This window comes from Schistocerca gregaria, chromosome 3 (assembly GCF_023897955.1).
Source record: "Schistocerca gregaria isolate iqSchGreg1 chromosome 3, iqSchGreg1.2, whole genome shotgun sequence".
Taxonomy (NCBI): Eukaryota; Metazoa; Arthropoda; class Insecta; order Orthoptera; family Acrididae; genus Schistocerca; species Schistocerca gregaria.
The window spans coordinates 439,138,356-439,161,910 of NC_064922.1; the positions used below are offsets into that span (position 1 = coordinate 439,138,356).

The window sequence follows — 23,555 nt, forward strand, 5'->3', positions numbered from 1 at the left end:
AATCACCTATTGACTTTATCAGTATATTTGTTTTTCGTCTGTATTGTAATGACACAACTTCTGTTATGGCATGTTTGGGGCCACTGGAGCAAAAGTACATTTAGATTCTCAGGTTACACGTTTATTAGTGTTTACGTGCAAACGTTTTCACACCAAACATATCTGTACATTAATTGCGTTTGCTGGACAGAAAGCTACACATAGCCACATAGCCTAAGGACGTGCAGATAAAATTTTATGACGTTATGAACAAGGAGGATAGTAGATATATGGGAAACCTGTGCTCCTCAACTCCGAAATCTCGAAGTATTCAGGGTGTCCCAGGAGGAGTGGTTAATATTCAGGTATTTGACAGGAAAGACCATTCGTAGCGAGAAAGTCTAGTAAACATGAGCTCTAAAATTCTACCTTCAGAGCTATGAACACCACTTCATCTTCGGTTCTGTGAAATAAATCTCTTCTACTGCAAACTCTTTGCTTTGTATTTGTTGAGAGGTATTACTATAGACGAAAACGATAAACAATAGCCAGTAAAGATGGGCTACAAAGTGCATATCTCGGGTGCTACGAGCACTTCTTCATCTTTACTTCTGTGAAACACATCTCTCCTACTGAACATGTGCTCTTAAGGCATGCATTTTAGAGCCCATGTTTGTTTGACATTTTTTTCTTGTTTTGGTCCATACTGCCTCCTCCCAAAATATGGTAGGCAAAGAGCTTGAGGTAGAAGAGATTTGCATCACGGTATCGAAGATGAAGAAGTGTTAATGAATGGGTATGAATTTCGGAGCCAATTTTCTTTTTTAATTTGACTTTTATGCTTCGAATGGTCGTTCCTGTCATATCCCTGAACACTGACCCATTCCTCCTGGGGCACTCAAGTTATTGAGCATTTAAGTGATGGTGTTCGTAATACCGAGTATGATAGTCCTTAGCTACGTAATGACGTAAAATAATGGCTGAAACTTGTGATTCGGCAAGAAGCAGCGCGCACTGCCCCTACGCCAAACCCCGCGGCACAGTGGCACACACTGGATGGTGGATACTATCGCCGTGACTCCGGCTTCGCGGAACAGGTAGCTCGCGCCCGCGTCGGCGCCCGCAGAAGTCGCAGATTGGCTGGCAGCCCGCGCGTTTTCCCCCTCCCTGTCGACTGGCCTCTGGAGTGGGGGGTGGTGCGAGAGGGAGGGAGTGGGGGTAAGCAATAGCGCGGGAGCTGCAATATAAGCGGGCGGACGCGCCGTGCACTGCATACAGCTAGCATAGCCAGCTCTCTTGTGCTCGAAGAGACAGTTGCTCGTCGAATCTTTGCCTGTACCGAGAGACAGCCGACTTCACCGTTCGCTCACTTCAGCAAGTGGATCAGCATGGAGAGCTCCGGTCTGCAGCGCAGCTTCTTGCTCGCGGCTCTTCTCGTCACCTGCCTTGCCGTCGCTCTGGACGCTGCGGCCGTCAGAACGAGGGTAAGCAAGCAACGAGATATCTACGTCTCTCTTAAAACTAACCTAATCTTTCTTTATGCTCGTGTCACTGGTAATTTTCGTTAGGTTCTTGAAAAATATTTCAATCCACAACTGCAACACTTGCTATCTTAGCTGTCGTCATGATGAAATCTCGAATGAACTGCACAAACATATGTAATTTCTTGAGAGAATTATTCAGAGCTTTCTTCCCCTTTTCATTTTTAGCTTACATTTACGAGATTTTTTAAAAAGTACTTTCCAAGTTTAAAAGCTTGCAAAAAGGCATAGCCTCTTGTGAAGTAGGTAGTACCCTAGTTTTTCCTGATATTATAATATAATAAAATCCTTGTTAGGCGAATGGCAGTTCTATTCAAATAGTATGTTCAGTGAACATATGTTCAGTGAACCTGCTGCAGTGTTGCACCCTCTGTTTTACATCAACGTTATTAGCGGAGTTAAAACTATTACTACCTTACTTTGTATGTAAATTAGAATTAAGTTTAACTTTTCTTTTAATGTCTTGTTGCCTTTCACTGCTTTCCTTTTCACAAGCTGGGCTGGGAGGTGTTATTGTTACAAAAATATGATATACAAATCTAGCTGGTACTGTATAAAATATGTTAAGATGCCACTTTATAGTAAAAGAAAAGTTCATGTTGTCCATGAAACAATACTATTGACTCCACTTAACTATGTTAGCTATTTCGTAGTTTTTTTTGTCAGTGATCGGAACTCGAATTTTTAGCTACTGCTTTCGAACCGTTGAGATATTGAACTAAAGTAGCAGCTGCATATATGACATATGGGGAGCTGGCACTGTAACAAAGCTGTGGTGTATAACTTTATTTAGGTACGATATAAAATATGTTCCAATATCATTCCAAAGTAAAAAAAAAAGTTAAAGTTGTCCATAAAACAATTTTTTTGACTTCATTTAACTATGCTAGCTATTATGTGAATTGTTTTTTATCAGATGAACGCGATTTAATGTTTTGCTACTGCTTTCGAACATATGAGATATCATCTTATTCACTATTCTTGGTTTCACAATGAAATTAGTTCAGCTGGATTAGTAGTCGCAACGAGCACGAAAAAATCGACGCTGTTTTCTGGAAAATGACAGCATCGAAGCTGAGGCTGTAAATTGTGAGAGAAAATTTCTGCTGCATGTATTGTGGCCCTTACAAAGCTACGCTTTACTGTGCTGCAAAGATAAGAGTTATTCTTGTGACTGCAGGGGAACTGTACGTATAATTAGTTATGTGAGGGTTTCGATCGGTATTTTCTCAAACTGATTGGGTAAAATAACAGTTTCAACGGTTTAGTCTCTATTCAGTCAATTCTGTAAATCTGTTACTACGTTCTGGCACTATTGACAGTGTTTTGTGAACGTCCCTAATTAATTTCCGAACTTACTGGCCATTTCGCTGCTGCTGCTGCTGCATTTCAGATGTCATCACACTTGATTTAAATAACTTTTGGATAAACATGCGAAATACCTAGCAGGCTATTTCCATAAATTCGAAGGAAGACACCGCTCAATTTTTTTTTTTTTTTTACCGAAAAGCTTAATTTGTTGACACCGACTCGTACTTGTTAGCGTACGCTTGGAATGTCACTGAAAAATCAATGAATAGAAAGTTACTGCCAAAAGTGCGGCTTACAGAAACTGTCTTTGAGAGTGAGGTTAACTATTGTAATACAATTTCATATATGTCGGCTATTGCACTATTTATAAGTTGCGTAACTTCGCCACCCTCCTACCAAACATAGTGGGGTGAGTGTGAACTAAGACAGTAGAAAGGAAAACACCCAAACACTTTCCTAGTCCCGGATAGGGAAGGGGGGGAACCAGAGTAAGGTGACCTGTAGACAGTTCCTGACTTTGGAGACAGATTACTGCCTAGGTAGCAATGGGATGAGGCGGAAATGGATCGAGACCTTGTCGGCAGGGCGCATTCCGTAAGAGAACAAGGCCAACCGCAAAGATTAGGATGAGCGGACGGGGATTTGAACCCTACTCATCTCGTATTCAAGTATAATGTCTTAATAAATGCGCCTCATCGTTCCGTAGGAAATACCTGCGGGTGCACTTTAAGGTCCAAACACTTCTATTGCCTGCTGGGAATCATTTAGTGAGCCAGACCGCATTCTGCGTTTGAGAGGAAAATATATGAACTTAAACACTGATTACGCTGAATCTCTAAAAGTCAGCCTCTGTAGAGAAGAGACACAGTAAACGAGGGGGCGCTATCTTTCCGGGCACCGAGAACGGACCGATAGCTTGGTGCGCATATTTCTTCGTACAATCCGATGTGATAATTTTCAATCACATCCTAATAAATGATTAGACGACTTTTCACTCATATCCTAGTAACTGATCCGAAGATACTCGCTTTGTAGTGTAGTTTCGTACTTTTAGTGGCGATCTTGAGAGATGGAAGACAAGAGTTCCGCAAAAATTTGTTTCTGTGTAAGTTGTTACTGCAGCGATCATTAAAAGAAGGCGTGCACGAGATGGGGCTCCAAACCCTATTGTTTCTATTGCTGTTTCGGTGTATTGCACTATTACTGACTGAAATTGTATTGAAGATGTACGAAAACAGCGGTATAACGCCAGATGACTATTCCAGGAGCTATAAAATCGGATTCTGTACAGAAGTGACACAGTAAACGACACGACGCTACCTTACTTACCGAGAAATAGACCGATAGCTTGGTGCGCAGAGATTTCTGGACGGTTATTGATACTGTGGTGTCACGGCCCGTTTAGAACGTCACGTTCGTTGCAAAGTCTTATACCAGAACATGAGATGCATACGATATGAACCCGTCACGTTTAATTCTCGTTTGATAAACGAACCTCATAAAGGAACTCTAAAAGAGATTTTTGATAATCGGCGTCGATTCCTGCACTAGGGCCGAGATTTGGCTGTCTACATCAGGGAGCTGAAATCTCTTCCTGGTCGTTCACTTTAAAAGCCCGAGATACGCTCATGACGCAACACGTAATTTCATACAGACACACGTATAACGGCCAAGAAGACTCGAAGCTTACTTACGAAATAAAATGCTTTTATGACATTGCTTTAGTACAACAGTGGTGTCATCGAATCTTAAAAGCAAAATTTACCTTTGATTCAGTGTGTTACGGAGGGGGTATCCATGTAGCAATCTGAATTTCTCAGAAGTTTTTAATATGACTCGTTTCTTTCTCATATTACCTGCCCTTACACGTGGAAAAGAAAACAAACACTTTCTCTTAACATAAAGAACAAAATTTTCCGTAACAGACCGTTGAGAGTCGAATGCTGCGGGTTCTCAAAGCTGTAACAATATAGAAAATCAGAGGGGCTTCTTTGGGAAATCGAGATATTGTCGGTGATGCGCCATAAAAGATTCAGTATATTGTCCAAGAAGTGCAATCGACAAATAAGTGCGGTAAAATTTACTGAATAGGCGCTATTGCAGAATTAGGCTCACATCTTACAAAATGAGTTAAAAGTCATATCATTGATCTTCTTCGCACATGAATACGTTTACGATAATTATGCACGATATACGGACACAGGTGGTTAGCAGAGGAGAAAGAACTAACTTACGCGTATTCGTCAAGAGGGGAAAAGGCAAGAACTGAAGATTCGAATGAGACAGAAAACAAAAACAGATATAGAGAACAGTAACACGCAGCAAAAAGAAGGCGACTGTCATATCCAAAGCTGACTTCAATACTCTGGTTCGAGCTGACCTTTCGCGACGTCCTATGCGAAACGGTGCGCAGAACTAATGGTATATACAGTACGACTTTAAAAATTTCGCGCCTTTCGTTTAGGAGTGGAGCTAGCAGCACCGCTATGAGGATGAAAATCAGGTTTGCTTTAAATACACGCTGTAAAGGCCGTGTTCATTAGTTACCTTTGAGATTGGACGTGGTGAGTTGATGTCGTCAAGAATGCCTTTAAGGCGACAAAGGCACCATTCTCAGTACCTCACTGAGATTGAACGAGGTCGTGTAATAGGGCTACGAGAACCTGGATGTACCTTCTGCGATACTGTAGAAATGCAAGGCAGGAATGTAGCTACTGTACGTGAGTGCTGGCAGCGGTCATCACGGGAATATACAACCGCAAGAAGACAGGGCTTCGGACGGCAACGTGACACTACCTAGAGGGTAGGCCATTCTCTTCGGTCTATGGCTCCGGTGCTTCGTACTGCGTCTGCAGTAGCAATTAGAGCAGAGTTGGCACCACAGTGACACAACGAACGGTTACAAATCGGTTAGCTCAAGGGCAACTCCGAGCCATATATCTTGCAGCTTGCATTCCATTGACCCCAAACCATAGCCATTTGCGACTTCAGTGGTGTCAAGCGAGAGCTCATTGCGGTTTCCGATGAAACCTGGTTCTATCTCGATGCCAGTTGAGGGACTGCAATAGCCTGTCTGCATTCTAGACACACTGGACCTACACCTGGAGTTACGGTCCGTGGTGCGATTTCGTATGACAGCAGGAGCACTCTCGTTGTTATCTCACAAATCCTGACTGCAAATTTGTACGGCAGCCTAGTGAGCTGCTGTGCTGCCATTCAAGAATAGCTTTCCAAGACGTGTTTTCCAACAGGATAACGCTCGCGCACATTCTACTGTTGTAACATAACATGCTCTACAAAGTGCCCACGTTTGCCTTGGCCTGCTCGATCACCATACCTGTCTGCAGTCGACCATATATGGGACATCATCGGACTACAACTCCAACGTCATCCACAAACAGCATTAACCGTAACTCTAATGGTCGACAAAGTGCAAGTATGCATCCCACAAACTGACGTCCGACACCTGTACAACACAATGCATGCGCGTTTGCATGCTTGCATTCAACATTCTCGTGGTTACACCTGATATTAATGTACGATCAATCCCCATTTACAATGACTTATCTCGTGCCTACATTAACCTGTGATCTTGTAATGTTAATCATTTAAATATGTTATCTACACAAATGTATTCCTAAAATCACTTATTGGTGTTGCAATTTTTTTCCGCCAGTGCTTATATGACGCTGTGTTGTCTAAGTTGGGATTCAGATCACGGTAATAAGTTCAGAGGTTCCACCCCCCCTCGCACCCCCACCCAACATATATATATGTTGGCAACACACTACCAAATACTATAATTTTAAACAGATAAGAAGGTAGCTGTTCTTTGATCACACAATAGAGATGATCTATTATGTACTCTGTAATGTTTCAGCATAAAAAATGTTTTGACTAATAAAATTTGTAGAACGTACATATCGAAATTTCCGTGTCTGTTTTGATGATTTGGAGGGGGGGACCAAACACCGAGGGCATCAGTCACATCGGATTATGGAAGAATGGGGAAGGAAATTGGCTGTGCTCTTTTGAAGGAACCATCCCGTCAGAATTCTGATCCTCTTTGATGGTTGGTGCTTCGTTTGTCTGTGATTAATTCAAATAGGCTTCCTCTAATATATATATATATATATATATATATATATATATATATATATATATATATATATATATATATATATTGTTTAGTAGAGAACGAGGCACTCTTTCTGTGTGTCAAATGGGTTGGGTTGGGTTGTTTGGGGAAGGAGACGAGACAGCGAGGTCATCGGTCTCATCTGTTGAGGGAAGGATGTTGGCCGTGCCCTTTCAAAGGAACCATCCCGGCATTTGCCTGGAGCGATTTAGAGAAATCACGGGAAACCTAAATCAGGATGGCCGGACGCGGGATTGAACCGTCGTCCTCCCGAATTCGAGTCCAGTGTCTAACCACTGCGCCACCTCACTCGGTCAAATGGGATTTTCTTCGTTGTTTCTTCGACATACAGGACGAACACGAGAACAGAAAGACAGCATCCCTGCGTTCGACTAAATACACAACAAAGAAACAGGAAAACACAATATGAAGTAACAACAAAGAAAATAAAATGCCAGTGATACTGCTGAAACTTCCACGAAACGTATCTGGGAAATAAAACTAAAAATAAAATTGTGTTTTGCTCAAGGCGGATGTCCTTCAAAAACAAATCTATAATACCTAGGAATTACAACTACGAACAACTTAAATTGGAACGATCACATAGATGATATTTTGGGGAGGCAAATCGAAGACTGTGTTTCACTGACACAAGACATACAAGATGCAACAGGTCTACTTAGGGACCGCCTACGCTACGTCTGCTAAAGGGACGGCCTACACTACGCTTGTCCGTACTTTGCTAGACTATCGTTGTGCGGTGTGGGATCCTTACCGAACGTGATTGACGGATACTATCGAAAAATTCCAAAGAAGGGTAACTCGTTTCGTATTATCGCAAAGTAGTGAAGAGAAAGTAACGAATATGATAAGCGGGTTGGCGTGCTAATCACGAAAGCAAAGGTGTTTTCCGTTGCGGCGATATCTTTTCACGAAATCTGAATCACCAACTTTCTACTCTGAATGCGGAAATATTTTACTGTCGACAACCTACAATGGAAGACATGATTATCGCAATAAAATAAGAGAAATCGGAGCTCGCGCGGGGACATTTAAGCGTTCATTTTTCACACGTCCTATTCGAGAGGGGGACGGTGCAGAAACAGTTTGTAGGTGGTTCGAAGGCCCCTCTGCCAGGAACTTGAGTGTGAATTGAGAAGTAGTTATGTAGATATAGACGTGCGCCCTTTAGAATCCATTCTGAGTCTTCCATTATTCTGTTTGCGTTTTACCCTTTACCAAACACCGTCTCTTCCGAGGATTTCAAATATCCTGCTCCGTTTTAAACCGTGGAACGATCCTTTTGAACTGCCTTCATTTTTCTTGGGCCTCATTTCCATTATCGAGCGTGAAGTCAGAACTACCTAGGCGGGATCCTCCAGAAATATGAGCCTCCCAACGAACGTACGACGTCACACCAGTCGTCATGTCCACCATACTTCGTGAAGGTTCGACTCCGTGCAGGGCCGCGGGAAACTAAGATGCCAATGAAACGGTACCCACTAAACGTCTTAACTTCGGCGTGTGCTGTCGAGAGCTTGCGTGCATTTAAACGAGCAGCTAACCATTAAACTTGTCTGAAATAGTTGCTTGCCCCCCACTTGGGGTGGATGCTGGCACTCGTAAGACCTGCAGTGTCCAGTGTCGTGACGTACACGCCGCAGCCTGTCTTTCTCGTCGCCTTCGTATGTAAGACTCCAGTAGAACATTGTGTGAAGCGTAGTGATCAATATTCCCTACAATCTGGAGTCTCTGCTGGCTCTGGTCATGAAGTTCAGTAACGGGTAAAATCAACATGAAACAGACGGAGAGTACGGAGTGTCGGGAGGGGGACTGTGTTTTAGTTTTGCGTCGCAACGCTTCATGAGCTAGCTCAGTCGTTCAGTGAATCAGGACAAACTCAGCACTGTAGTAGCAGGTGCTTAGCCGTCGTCTTGATAGTACGTGCAGCGGCCGCTTGGCTGCCGGCGGCGCTCGCGGCGTTCCCGTTGAGGCGGGGCGGCTGCGGTTACGAGCGAACACGGCGCGGTGTTCCATTCATGAGGCGGGCGGCCTGCGGGATAACCCCTGACCCGCGACCAGCAGCGGCACTTGTTTACTAGCCGCCGGCGTGCGTGCGTGTGGCCGGCTCTTCCCACGCTTCACGGCCTCGTCCGCTGGTTGCGCAATGCCGCGTCATCCGCCGAATTTCGTTCCTTTAGCCGGAACCGCTACGTTCACAGTGCAGCATCTGTGAAGTCCGGAAGAAACAAGAAAATGAGTATTATTACAGAAACCCCTTCTGCGCCTAGCGTATGAACTGGACTGACGTTTCAAGCCTGGATCCATTATCCCACATTCCGAAGCAAAGCTACACGTAAGCAAACCGGATAACTAATCAGTCGCCGGCCCCTTCCAGGACAAATAGTGAAATATCCTAGAATGCAAATAGTAACTTTGTTAATGACCTCAGTTCGACGAGGAAGAGAATACATAAATTTGTACAGATATGCTGAAGCCGCTCATTGATAATTAGAGCCAGCAGAGACTCCAGATTGTAGGGAATATTGAGCACTACGCTTCACACAAAGTTCCAAATAATACAAGAAATTTTATGCTGAATTAAGATCGGGTGATTTAGCGGGCAGGTCAAGATGTGATAGGATGCCTTATGGTTAATCAAACCCGTGCTTGCAGCACTGTAGACAGGACTGTTGTCATCTTGGAAAACTCGATTGTACACAGCATATTCTTTATGGAGATCTATTAGATTCGTGCATAAGATCGTAGCGTTTTTCCATGAGTTTTATAAACACAACAGATACACATAACGGAGGCTTTAATCATCACTAATATTCGTCTTCACTATTTACGCCGGCCGGAGTGGCCGAGCGGTTCTAGGCACTACAGCCTGGAACTGCGCGACCGCTACGGTCGCAGGTTCGAATCCTGCCTCGGGCGTGGGTGTGTGTGTTGTCCTTAAGTTAGTTAGGTTTAAGTAGTTCTAAGTTCTAGGCGACTGATGACCTCAGAAGTTAAGTCTCAGTGCTCAGAGCCATTTGAACCATTTTCACTATTTACAACAGTCTGCACACGCTGGCGTGAATTTTCCATTCCGCGATTGTAGAAATGACATGGGGTTGAGCCACAGAACTCGTCGAGCCGTGTTTGGAACGCATTTTTATTCGAAAGCTCCTTGAAGGTTGTTCGATAGAGAACAGAGAAGGTGAAAATCTGAAGGCGCAAGATCGCATGAGTAATGTGGGTACGGAATGACATTCCAACTCAACTACCATATAATGTTTTTTTGTCATTCTAGCAGAATGCAGGTGGGTATTGTTTCCAAGTAGCATCATTCCACGCAGTCTTCCTGATCGTTGTTCTTGGACTGCGTCTGGAAGACGTCTCATTTGTTGACAATAAATGTCGGCAGTGATGGTAAAACCTCGGGGTAGCTATTCCTAGTCCAACACACCATCACCGAGCGAGGTGGCGCAGGGGTTAGCACACTGGGATCACATTTGGGAGGACGACGGTTCAAACGCTCGTCCAGCCATGCTGATTTAGCTTTTCCGTGATTTCCCTAAAGCGCTTCAGGCAAATGCTTAAATAGCTCCTTTAAAAGGGCATGGCCGACTTCCGTCCCCATCCTTCCCTAATCCGTTGGGACCGATGCCCCCCTCCCCACCCCTCCCGCAGCCAACCAACCAACCAAACTGTCACTGTTCCACCAGATGCATAACATTATCGTCTGTGGATGCGCGTAGGTCTCTTTGCACGGCGAGTTGCCGCTTCGTTTGGTCTCAACCATTCCTTTCTTTTCCTTATGTTAGCATAAAGGCTCCATTTATAGTCTCCAGTAACTGTAGAGGATAGGAATGGTTAGTGTTGTTAGTTAATTGATGACGAGCAGGCAGAGATTTTCATATGGCCAGCGGCTGATTTTTATGATTTTGGCTTAGAGCATGCGGTCCCCATACAATCAATTATTGAACCTTCATCATTGCATGCAAACGTCGCACGATGGGGGAGTGGTCACAGTTCATCACATTTACCAGTTCTAGAGTACACAGAGTACAGTGACGTGGATCACTGTGGATTAATGCGTTTAAAGGATCTTTATGAAACCCCGAAGATCTTCCTGAATATGGTTAGTAACAAATGTCAAAACGATCCTTCTTAAAACGAGAAAACTATTTTGTTGCCTTGGGTTGTCCAATGGCATTATCATCATACACGGCGCAAGTGTTTCTGACTGCCTCCACTGCTGTCACCACCCTATTAAACTCAACCGTTCCGATTTATCCACTTGCTGCTCCCATTTTCTAGCATCCACAGCTCCACTCACTATCTGCAAAGAAGTAAGTCAATAAGTTAACTCGAACTGCAGAAGTGATTTATAAATAACAAACGACAATCCTAGGCGCCTCAGTCCGGAACCGCGCTGCTGCTACGGTCGCAGGTTCGAATCCTGCCTCGGGCATGAATGTGTGTGTTGTCCTTAGGTTAGTCAGGTTTAAGTAGTTCTAAGTCTAGGCGACTGACGACCTCAGATGTTAAGTCGCGTAGTGCTTAGAGCCATTTGAACCATTTTGAACTGCGTGAAAAACCGCAGAAATCAATGTGTGACGTACGACGAACGTACTCGTTAGGACAGAGCGGCAAAATTTGTCGTGGACTATGGCAGCAGACGACTGACGCGAGTGCCTTTGCTAACAGCACAACATCCGCCTGCAGCCCTTCTCCTGGGTTCGTGACCATATCTATTTGACCCTAGACGACTGGAAAACGGTGATCTGGTGAGATGAGTCCCGGTTTCAGTTGATAAGAGCTGATGATAGGGTTAGATTGTGACGCAGACACCACCAAGCCGTGGATCCAAGTTGCCAACAGGGCACTGTCCAAGCTGGCTCTATAATGCTTTGGGCTGTTCTACAATACAATGGACTGCGTCCTCTGATCCAACTGAACCGACCATTGACTGGAAATCGTTGTACATGAATTTCATGTAACCAAGCAACGACAATATTGTTGTGGATGACTGTGCACCATGTCTCTGGGCCAAAATCGTTCGCGATTGGTTTTAGGAACATTCTGGACAGTTCGAGCAAATGATTTGGCCACCCAGATTTCCCTACATGAATCCCATCGAACATTTTTGGAATATAATTGAGAGTTTAGTTCGTGCACAAATTGCTGCACCAGCGACACTTTCGCAATTATGGTGGCACCGCAGTGGACTTCCAACGACTTGGAAGAGGGATCCCATGACTTGTCACCTCAGTGTATGTGCCAGTGTCAGTTACGGCCTTTACGATGTACCCGTCTCGAAATACCCAGAGCATGCCATTCCTTTCACAGTTTTTGGAAACTGATTCAGATGGACTTGCATTCACTCACAGCAGCAATTCGTGTCGGGTTTGAAACAGAATGTCACTGACAACATGTGACACACGTGCCTACTTCCTGTTGGATGGGATCTTTCTGCATCCACTGTTCACTTTACATAGCCGCGAGCGGTACACTATGCCTTGCAAATTGGTCACTCTTCATTGATACACCAACAAATCGGGCAACACATCTCCATATAGACCCGTTTTCCTGCCCTAATTCCATAGAGTCGACTGGCACATACACACCACTTCACTGCTATGACGTACAGCGGCGGTGGAGGGTTAGATGCACGACTTTTGCCAGTCATACACCATCTACAGCACGCTTAAGTGATAAGTGTGCTCGTTTTAGAGGTTGACTTTAATACATTGTGCGGCGAGCTTACCATTCCATACAGACACCTCATCTCGAAGGTATCGATGAGACTTTTGTCACTTACGTCGATGCTCCAGTCGTCGCAGTCATCGCCATGGTTCGCATCACCTGTGATCGGCAGCGATGCAGGTGCACTGCCCGTGCCGAAAAATGCAATGACTTTATGATTTATACACATTGAGAGACGCGTACACATTAGACTATGGTATTTTCGGAATGGAACATGTTGCATCCGAGTTAAATCAGGAACAGTTCCACTCCTCCTGACAATAGATTTTTGTACTCTTTTGCAGCGTCTGTATTTCACAGTGTACTACATATTATCCTTCAGACATACATGCTTGCACTGTAGAAAACAGACACTATGAAATAGTATTACATGCCTGGACAAGTGGCGACAATAATAGGTGGGCGTTTCAGAAAGTGAAGTTCCAATCAGTCGCTAAATGGAACTCACTGTGACAACCCAATGAAGTTTTGCGCTGATGTGTTGGGTAATGTCCCTAGTCTTCCTGTCGATTGGGATACTTCGCTCTTTTCAATTCTGACTTCACAGTGAGCTAGTAAAATGCCTAGAAAATAGTATCTTCCGCAAAGTATGAGGGGCTGGTGAGAGATTTCGCCTGAGGTCGTGCAGGCCGCATAACACAACTGCCGTGTGTTTCGTTCTTGATGACAATTCTCGGCCGATCTCAACAGGGGCAATCAAGATGCTCCTGCAGCGTTTTCGATGATCACCCACAACACAGCCCGCAATTGGCTCGTCCTGAGCTTCATCTCTGCTCACATGAGCCACTGGCTATCAAGACAACATTTTGACACAGACAATGGGCTGCAGACGAGCGTAGGGAATTGCCGGAACACAGGCGGTGACATTCTATGATGAGGGTATTGGAAAATTGGTGCAACACTGCGACAGATGTCTAAGTCGGAGTGCTGACTACGCAGAGAAGTATCTGGAAGGTGTAGCTAACTTTTGCACATAACACATTTTTGATATTCACATAGGTTTCCATTTCGCGACCGATTTGAACTTACTTTCCGAACAGCCCTCGTGAATAAGTCCCTCCCTGTGCGGGAATCACAGCATATGTGCGAGTGCAGGTTGCCGACACAGTAACACGAAAGGGTTTGGTGTGGTCTGGGAGGCGCGCTCGGGTAGCCGAAATGGTTAAGGTGAGCCCCCGAGTAAAGTGGGAAATCCGTATTCGAGTCCCTAACCAGTGTAAATTTTCATAAGTCACGAATTAATTGAACAGCTGAAGTGTAATCGTATTTGCAATTGTGAATACATTCTTCTATATAGGCCTAACCATTTAGCTATGCATGGCAGCTATATGAACTGTCATTCATGATCTTTAACTGCACTAGACATAAAAACTCATGCCATTATCGTTAATTTGCACTATGTTGTTTTGGATGTGTAGATTACATTTTTTAGACTCATTTTAATAGATTTTCAGGTCTACTTTGAAAATTGCTCTATTGTTTCACTCGTTGATCTATTTTATTTGCACTAGAGACAAAACGTACAATTTCGTCAGCTAGTATTATGAGCCTAACGACATTAGCAGTACTTCACATTTATGCATATTTAGTAACTGATTTGGAGAGTGGAGTAGGATATAATGCTCACGGGACGAGAAACGTATGTTAGTCGATGACAGTGGTTCAAATAGTTCAAATGACTCTGAGCACTATGGGACTTAACATCTGTGGTCATCAGTCCTCTACAACTTAGAACTACGTAAACCTAACTAACCTAAGGACATCACACACATCCATGCCCGAGGCAGGATTCGAACCTGCGACCGTAGCAGTCACGCGGTTCCGGACTGAGCGCCTTAACCGCGAGACCACCGCGGCCGGCGATGACAGTGAGGCAGAGGCTGAGCACAAGTCTGAAGTGGACAGGAGCGGAAATTGGAAATTTGTGGTAAGGTCTTATGGGACCAAACTGCTGAGGTCATCGCTCCCTAAGCTTACACACCACTTAATCCAACCTAAACTAACTTACACTAAGGACGAGAAACCCACCCACGCCCGAGGGAGGACTCAAACTTCTGACGGGGGGAGCCGAGCGGACCGTGGACGGGAGTGAGAATTTCCTCTGTGAAGGACTCTTCCTGGTGTTCAGCTGAAGTGATTTAATGCAACGAGCTAACCGCATTGCTAGGCTGAAAGAAGAGGGGAGTGTATCCGACTTTCAGTTGTTTGCCTGACATAGGTTTGAGATGCGTAGGATATCTGTCAATGTTACAAGTTACTGACTTCTTATAACGAATCCTTTATTCGTCAAGATCACAAAAATTATTTAGAAATATTAAAAAAAAATGTCGTGTGACTAGGGCCTCCCGTTGGGTAGACCGTTCGGCGAGTGCAAGTCTTTCGATTTGATGCCACTTCGGCGACTTGCGCGTCGATGGGGATGAAATGATGATTAAGACAACACAACACCCAGTCCATGGGCGGAGAAAATCTCCGACCCAGCCGGGAATCGAACCCGGGCCCCTATTGACATTCTGTCGCGCTGACTTTTTTTTTTTTTTTTCAAAAAATCTCATTTTGTTCATTTTAGTTCGTTGCATCTGCTCGGGGCGGATGTCGCAAGACACCCGTTTCAGTTCGTCGTTTATCCAGTTTTATTATTATAGAGGGCTGTTAATCCTCTGACCGAACACGCTGAGCTACCGTCCACCACTCAACTACCGGGGGCGACCGTTTAGAAACAGTAATAACCAATTTCTCCTAGCCATCTTCAGATCAAATAGAAAAAAGTTGTCTAATCACCAGGCTGATTGGAGACATATTTTCACCAATAAAATACGAATACGTACTTGGTGTTATGCAGAAGTATGTATTTTGTTGGTGACAATATGTCTCCAAACGGCGCGATGATTAAACACAGCAACGTTCGTCTTATTTGATCTAAAGATGGCTAGCAGAAACTAGTTATTAATGTTTATAAATAATTTTGCGATCGTGTCTAATAAAGGATCATTTATAAGAAGACAAGAATTTGTAACCTGATTTTCAGTTTGTAACTCCTCTGATCTTATAGTTCCTTTCGAATGGCGTAACTCCTGGATAAAAGTACCATTAAAGACAGTTTCCTGTTTGAGTTTGGTATATAGTGTCCGTGCTGTTACACATCAGTTTTAACTTTTGAATTTGCGCCTATGGAATGGTACATACTCGCTGACGCCATCCACTTGGAATGACCGCAGTTACGAGCGATTATATCTCGACTGCGCCGGGAGCGGACTGCGCAGTTCCCCAAACTGAAACAAAAAGTGGCTTTTGGGGCGATAACGACGATGGTCGATGTTTTCGAAGGAAGGGGGCGGCCGAATGGGATAAACAAGAGCAGACGGTGACGTGCACGCGTTGTGCAACGTCTTGTCAACCGATGGCAGGCGGGCTTTACGCACGAGATTAACGGGCAGTGTGTGTTTGTGTGTGGTGGTGGTAGGGGGGGGGGGGGGGGGGCAGGGGGAGCGAAGGTCGGGACTGCTGGAGTCTCGCGCAGTGATGAATGGCCGATCTCGGAGACAGTATCCACAATGAAACCAGCCACGCGCCTGCCTAGAGCCTCGTGATGAAACTGTTGAGACAGTTCAAAGCTGCTTGACGGTCTGGCCAACCTGGGCTGCTGCCACACAGCCAGTGAGGGACAGCTCCGTTGACGAATGCTGTCCCCGAAACGACAGGCGTTACAACCTGTAGAGAGAGACAAGGTCTTGGCTACAGTAAGCAAGTACAAATTGATGTACAAGAGGCAGTCAAATGAAAACGAGAAAGACTGAAAAATGTACATTTGTTAATCCAACTATATGGTCAATATTTTACAACCAGCTGACTACCTGGTGTTGTCTGGGTATGTATTTATTCCAATTCTGTTAACCAGTCTGCTTGTTTCCCCTCTCTTCGCCCATCTTCTCTGCCCTCCTCTCTTCTCCCTTCCCCCTATCTCAGTCCACTTTCTCCACCCCCCAAATGTCTTATCTCCTCCTGTACCTCTCTCTGCCCATCTGCTCCTGACACCTAGGTCGACCTGCTCCTTCCCCTCTTCCCCATCTGCCTATCTCCTCCACCCCCCTTCCCGTTTGAGTCCATTCCATCCTGCCCCTCTATCTCCCCCTCGCTCTCTTTATCTCCCACTCTCCCTGTCAATCTCATCCACTCCTCTCTCTGCCAATCTCCCCATCCCTGTTCTCTCTTTATTTCCTCCTCCCTGTCTGTCTGCCCATCTTCAGGTCCAGCTCCTTTGTCCATGTCCTATTTGCATCCCCCTCTGCCCCGCCCTCTCCTTCCCTCATATCTGTGTCTACGCCCTCCCCCCTCCCCCCCAAGCCTGTCAGTTAATCTCTTCCTCCCCCCCCTTCTCCGTTCACGTTATGACCCTCACTCTGACAGTGGTTTCTGGTTCAAATCCCCACACTATTTCTTTCCAGATAGTAATTAGTTCTAAGTTCAAGGCGACTGATGGCCTCAGAAGTTAAGTCGCATAGTGCTCAGAGTCATTTGAACCACCTGCCAGTGAGCGCACGTGCCACATGTAACTCACACATATTTAATATATTTCACACATATTTCACCTCTATCTGTGGCGAATCGTACTGCAGTTAAGATTTCACACAGCTCAATCTCTATGACGTCGTTATCTCCTGAACGATGTGTCCTACGATGATATAATGTTACGGATACATTAAGTGGTATATGTGAATACTGCAAAATGTGTCGTGAATACAGTTAGTAGTTAAGAATTAATAAATTAAAACGTCAAAACTGACGCGGTAGTTTTACTGCATGAATAGGGAAAAATGTTGTAGGCGATTAATTTTTTCCCTTTCATCATTGTGTGGGGCTTACCAGCGGGAAAAATCTCTTAAAAGTTTGAAATTACATGTAAATTTTGTTGCTTGCCACTAGGTGGTCTCATTCTCAAATACTGGATGAATAAAGTCAGCGTTCTAGGCGCGCATTCCGGAACCGCGCGACTGCTACGGTCGAAGGTTCGACTCCTGTCTCGGGCATGGATGTGTGTGATGTCCTTAGGTTAGTTAGTTTTAAGTAGTTCTAAGTTCTAGGGGACTGATGACCACAGCAGTTGAGTACCATAGTGCTCAGAGCCATTTTTTGAATAAAGTCTGCGAATTCGCGCGTCATGAGCTGCACTGCTTTTTCAGCTCCACCCCCGCATCTTTAATAGATAGGTGATAATTAGCCACACAGTGGTGCTCTCCAGGCCGTAAGTGGTATTTGTACCAAGTTTGGTTGAAATCGGTACAGTGGTTTAGGAGGACATGTGGAACATAATACATAAATGCATTTTTATAATATGTACGGATATCCAGAAGGCGACTAGAATTTGTAACGGAGCTTCTTTGGCTTCTCAGTGATGAGGCAATATTCTGCAGAAAATTTCATAAAATCCTTATTCCGTAATTACTACAGAAAGTTGGAACTTAGAGGATGTATCAATAATGTGAGCGAGAATACTGTACTAAAATGTGGCCATGGTCGACTTCCACGTTCCTAGGATATGGAATGAAAATTATAGACTTCAGCGAAGGGGAAATTCAGACCAGGCGTAAGCTCGCCTCAGAGCTGCAGCGTACCGCACGGCCTAAAGTGACTGAAAACATCTTAATACCCGCCTGGGCTGATGAAAGGATAGCTGATACGGATAAGAGACTTGCTGTTGCGGTGGGGGTGCGGTAAGGATGTTTTTGACCCGCGCTGACCTCGGGCTATTGTTATAGGGGGCGACCTACAGTTTAACGTGGACTGCGAAACTTTGAATTTTTCGCGTGTACCAGTCACTGTAGGAAGCCACACCTCAACTCAGTCAGTGGAGCTGAGGAGTTATGATTTCGTAATAACGTGTTTCTTTTTGTTGCAGAGGGACGTTGACGAATCGACGAATGAGAACCACGTCAAGATGTGTCACGCCAGTACGCCGTGCGGGTGGGCTGTCTACGTTCCCTACACCAGGCGTGTGGACTACTTCATGAAGAACACGTAAGTCACCCGTGTATTTTGCCCAAGCCTAAAGTGATTAGTTAGTGACATGACCTATAAACCATTTGAACTATTCTTCTATCAAAACGATGTGGAACTAGTCAGTTTTATGTCATTCTCCCCCATGGTGAGACACAAGAGGGAGGCAACCAAAACCGTCTCACCGTCTTCCTCCAATATAGCTGTTCCAGTTCACTCTGCAGGATTTTGCGAGAAAAGTACCGTATTGCTTCCAGAGATTCCAATTTAAATTCCCTCAAGCACCTCTGTTACATTTTCGTATGGGCTACACCGATCTAGTACAATCCTAGTACTGTATCTGAATTCGATTGATATCCATTGCCACACCTCGATAATGACCCCAAACGCTGGAGTAGTACTCGAGAATTGGTCGGAGATGCATGTTGTGTGCTACCTACTTTGCTGGTGCACTAGTTTCGTGAAACCTTTCTCACAAATCTAACTACTCCGTTCGCCTTCCTTAATACATGTTTTACGTGATCATCTCATTTCATATAGTTAGTATTAAACCTAAATGTTCAAAGGAAGTGATGAGCTCCAAATGTTCAACAGTAACCTCGTGACTGAATACAATCTGGCCATTCCGCTGTGCTATGAGCACTGCCTTGCATTTGCCCACGTTTAAATGGAGCTGACATTCTTTACACCAAATGGAAATCACAAGTCCTTCTGCATTTCCCTTTCAACGTCCATTAATGATATTTTCTGTAAATAACAGCACCCTCGACCAACTGGCTGATAATGGAGGTAATCCAATCTGACAAACTGTAATACATTTTCAGTTGGCCGGATATGTGCTTGCGCCAACGACTGTGTCTAATCGGAGCCACATAGTACGTCTTTCACTTCAGTATGGAACTTCGGTGAGTGTAGGTGCGTACTGACGCAGTGGAAGTGTTCTGTCGTGTGCAGAGCGTTGCAGTTTTGCAGCGCGCAATGCCCGTGGAAGAAACCGTCATTTCAGACAAAGGGACAATGTTTAGGTGGATAAAACAAAAGCCTGAGACGGAATCTGTAATTAATGTGAAGGATAAGGGACCTGAAATGAAACGCTGGAAAGTATTCGACGAGTTCGTCCTTCTGTTCAACAAAGCACACAGCGATCTGTCCGTCGCCATTACAAATCCCTCGCACGTCTTTGCAGAGGATGGCGAAACAGGATTTAAAATTTCATCATTATAAGCTGCAAGTGACCCGACAGCTACGACCGGCAGATAAAGTGTGTATTCGCATTTCCTCACAACATTACTCGACGGGATTGACTAGGATGACGCATTTCTGACAAATCACGTAACGTCTCATGAGACAAAATTTCATGTGAATAGGTTCGTCAATAAACAACACTTCTGATAATAACTGGGCATAAACTCGCAGCTCTTTCATGGAAAGACCCAGGGCAGCCCAGAGGTCGTCGTCTGCTGAGCGACTGGAATGACTGAACCACGATTTTTCGAAAACAACACGGCTGGCCAGTGAGGGTCAGTTCCCAGCAGTAGCGACCGTCGTTAACAATTTCTCCGTTCTATAGATGCAGAGACATTGCCGTCTGAAAGCGATGTTCTTTCACAAAATGAGATTACAGCCCGTAATTCACTGTTACGAAATGCATTCGCAAATTGCAAATACGTTGGGACGCCAGTTGTTTATGAAAACCTGTGCCGGGCTGGAAGTCGGACCCGGATTACCAGTTTATCGCGAGCAGTCGGCTAAACACTTTCTTTCCATCATGTTAACTGAATATCCCGTCGGTTCCTGGTAGAACATTATAATAAATGAAAAGCTCTAGTTTTCTTTTTCCTGCAGTATTACATTTATTGTGTTAGCAGGTTTTCGGATTGAACCATCCCCATAGAAAAATTATACATGACTGTGCTTAAACTGACACACATTACTTTTAGCGCAACGCAATCTGACTTTCAATAATCCCTACAAAAGAATGGCCCTGACTAACAATAACCTATACCTTTCATGAAATCACTTACCTCACAAAAATCTTCGTTACTAGAACTACTGCAATACGGCGAGCGCCAATACTGCCAGCTAAATAAAAGATTCTAACTACTGAAGGCACTAACTACTGATAGGCATAGTTAGCAAATGAAAGATTTTGATAGAGAATAAACAATTTATTTACCTTAATAGTGTTCAGAAGTTATAATATATATATCAGTTCATGACATCCAGTCTTACAAATTTACTGTCTGTGATGAACACATGTCCAGATCATCCGCTCTCAAAACTCCGCCATCTCTCTCCCTACATCCACCACTGCTGGCGGCTCACCTCCAACTACACAACGCTACACGCTGTTCACATCCAGCTGCCCAACACTACAATAGCAAACAACAATGCAAACCAGCTACATACTGCACACAACACAGCCAGTGATTTTCATACAGAGCGCTATGTGGCGTTACCAATAAAAAAAAACCCTAAGCAGTCTACTTACAGGCTTACAAGGCCATCTTCGGACATTTACTGATTATTGTCGCGAAGAAGTTACAATGTTTGTAAACTGTATTGGAAAAGAAGTTACACATCTAGACTGAAGTAGACATCTTTGAGGGTGTGGTGGCAATGCAATATAAAAAGTAAAAAATTGAGTAGTAAATAAATATAAAGGAGTAAACAGGAAAAACTTTAACACAAAACTGGAATAGCAAGCCTGCGTAACAGTTTATATTAATAACTAAAATCGATAAAATAAAATTAGTGCTTGACACGCCTACTTCATCAGGTGTAAAATATGGAGAGTGATACGCAAACCAATTAAAAGAAAGAATTATCAATGTAACTATAGAATAGACGAGGAACTTAAGCAATATCAATAAGATAAACAGAAATTAATAAATGCAGGAATATGAGGAGTGTGGGGGAACATACACTAAATGCCATCTTTGTAAATGCGGTAAAACATTATTTGATGTAAGGTTACATAGGCACAACTTCGATTATAGTGTTAATGTTTATCTTGTTTGCCCATTTATATTTGTATATTGTTCAGCTTTTTACCACAGTACCACAAAAGATGTTATTTACTTCACGTAAACAGATAAAATATTTAAATGTATGAATACTTCCTGACAACTTTAGGGTTTCTATGAATAATGAGGTAATATTTTACGTTTCTCTTGTTCACAGGTGCGAGTGTCCGAAAGGCAAGACGTGCACCAGGACGGATGATGACCTCTCCGTGTCTGCTTACGTCTACAGGTGCAGAGACGCGTAGATCGCAGTATCAGCGGTCCCTGCAACGCCACTGCGCGGGCAGCCATACGATTCTGCTACTACCGATGCATAACTTGTTCCTATTGTCTACATCTCAGCAGCAGTTCGTCGTCCACATCAAGTCTTCATTTTCCTTCAAACCATTTTTTCAGCTTACATTCATCAACTCTTTACGTACGGAGATCAGTTCCTAAGTTCATGGAACGCTCAAGTGGTCCATTAGATGGGAGAAGTAAAAGTTAGTTTGAAGAAGATATTTGATCTTAAATTGATATATGTACGTTGGTTGGTCCTGAACGAAAGTAGTGCCTCATATTTTTTACTTCATCCTTGACACCATTTCCAGATATTTTTGCAAAATAACTTACTACAATAGCTTATTGTAGCAACATTTTTTCATACAGAAAACTCTCTTTATACGAAATTTTTTTCCTCTTTCTTCAACCGTTCAGTTTCACATGTCCCCAAGTAAGAAACTGAATTTCAGTCAGTATGAACTTGTGTCCACTGACAACTGTGAGACACTGATCATGCCGCTGGCAGTAACAACATCGAAATCATAACACCTCTGTTGGCATGTTTTATTTACTCTTTTTGAACTGAGTGAAAGGCCAGTACCGTAAGGTCATAGCTTAGTATTGGCTGGATATGTGTATTTAGTTACTTGGGAAGGAAATAGTAGTCTCTTATTTGAAACAGAAACTTAAGATGAGGTACTATGTTTTGTTCAGACTGCTCTTCAGTATTCTTCTAATCAGTGCAGCTGAGCACAGAGTCACAGAAGACGAATGCACTGCACAACATTAATGTGGTAATATGTTCTACCACACACAATTTGTTAAAGAAACTTCTTTTATCAATTTAATGAATACTAGAAAATTCGGCAACTGATAAATTAAGATTTCACTGTCGTTGTAAAAAAGATGTTGACCTTTTAATCAACGTATTTCAGTATAATGTGATTAGTTTTCATAGAATTAGCAGTCATTTCTTCTTGATAAATAATACAGTATTGTACCCCTGTACTTAATTATACAATTTAGAACTGAACACACAGATCAAAATGTATATCTCGTTATGGAAAAAAAGATTAGTAGTTTTCTTGACAAATTTAGTTTCGCAAAGTTATAATCAGAACACAGATTTTTATATCAAGGAACAATTATATTGTTTTATGAACATCTGATTTCGTGTTCTGTCTGTAAACTGTAAATGTTGATCATCTACAACAAATATCATCCCAAAATACCATTTACTTGTAAATAATTGCATACTTATTCAGTATCATGTGAAATAGGCATTGTTCCACATGAACGTACCAGACTGTGTCACATGTTAAATAGCACATTTCAGGTTCTAATTTATTTGTTTAATATTCTATCAGACAACAAACGCTAATTTCAAATGTAAATTATCGTTTTATTTATTGTTGTATAGTAGCTTGTATTTATACTCAGTATTTTTTTTAATAATTTTGTTACTCCTTGTTATAAAGTAGTGTGCAAAAGTAAGACGTTGCATATGACATCAGATAATTTTTGTTTAATAAAAAAGAAAGTAATATA

At 43.4% G+C, this 23,555-nt stretch overlaps 1 protein-coding gene across 1 annotated transcript; it reads left to right on the forward strand.

Annotated features, from left to right (window-relative positions):
* The first annotated feature begins 1,006 nt into the window (after window positions 1-1,006).
* Window positions 1,007-23,555, forward strand: LOC126356328 (uncharacterized). The gene is made up of 3 exons (XM_050007306.1): window positions 1,007-1,463; window positions 18,623-18,741; window positions 21,904-23,555. Exons 1-3 carry the CDS (start codon window positions 1,368-1,370, stop codon window positions 21,989-21,991), a joined length of 303 nt encoding a protein of 100 aa, XP_049863263.1. The 5' UTR covers window positions 1,007-1,367; the 3' UTR covers window positions 21,992-23,555.

What these genes read in the sequence shown, in the direction of transcription:
- LOC126356328 (XM_050007306.1), top strand. Translation starts at nt 1,368, where the DNA reads ATGGAGAGCTCCGGTCTGCAGCGCAGCTTCTTGCTCGCGGCTCTTCTC. An exon ending in CTGCGGCCGTCAGAACGAGG is followed by an intron (nt 1,464 to 18,622) that starts GTAAGCAAGCAA and finishes TTTTTGTTGCAG; the next exon opens with AGGGACGTTGACGAATCGAC. An exon ending in GACTACTTCATGAAGAACAC is followed by an intron (nt 18,742 to 21,903) that starts GTAAGTCACCCG and finishes TCTTGTTCACAG; the next exon opens with GTGCGAGTGTCCGAAAGGCA.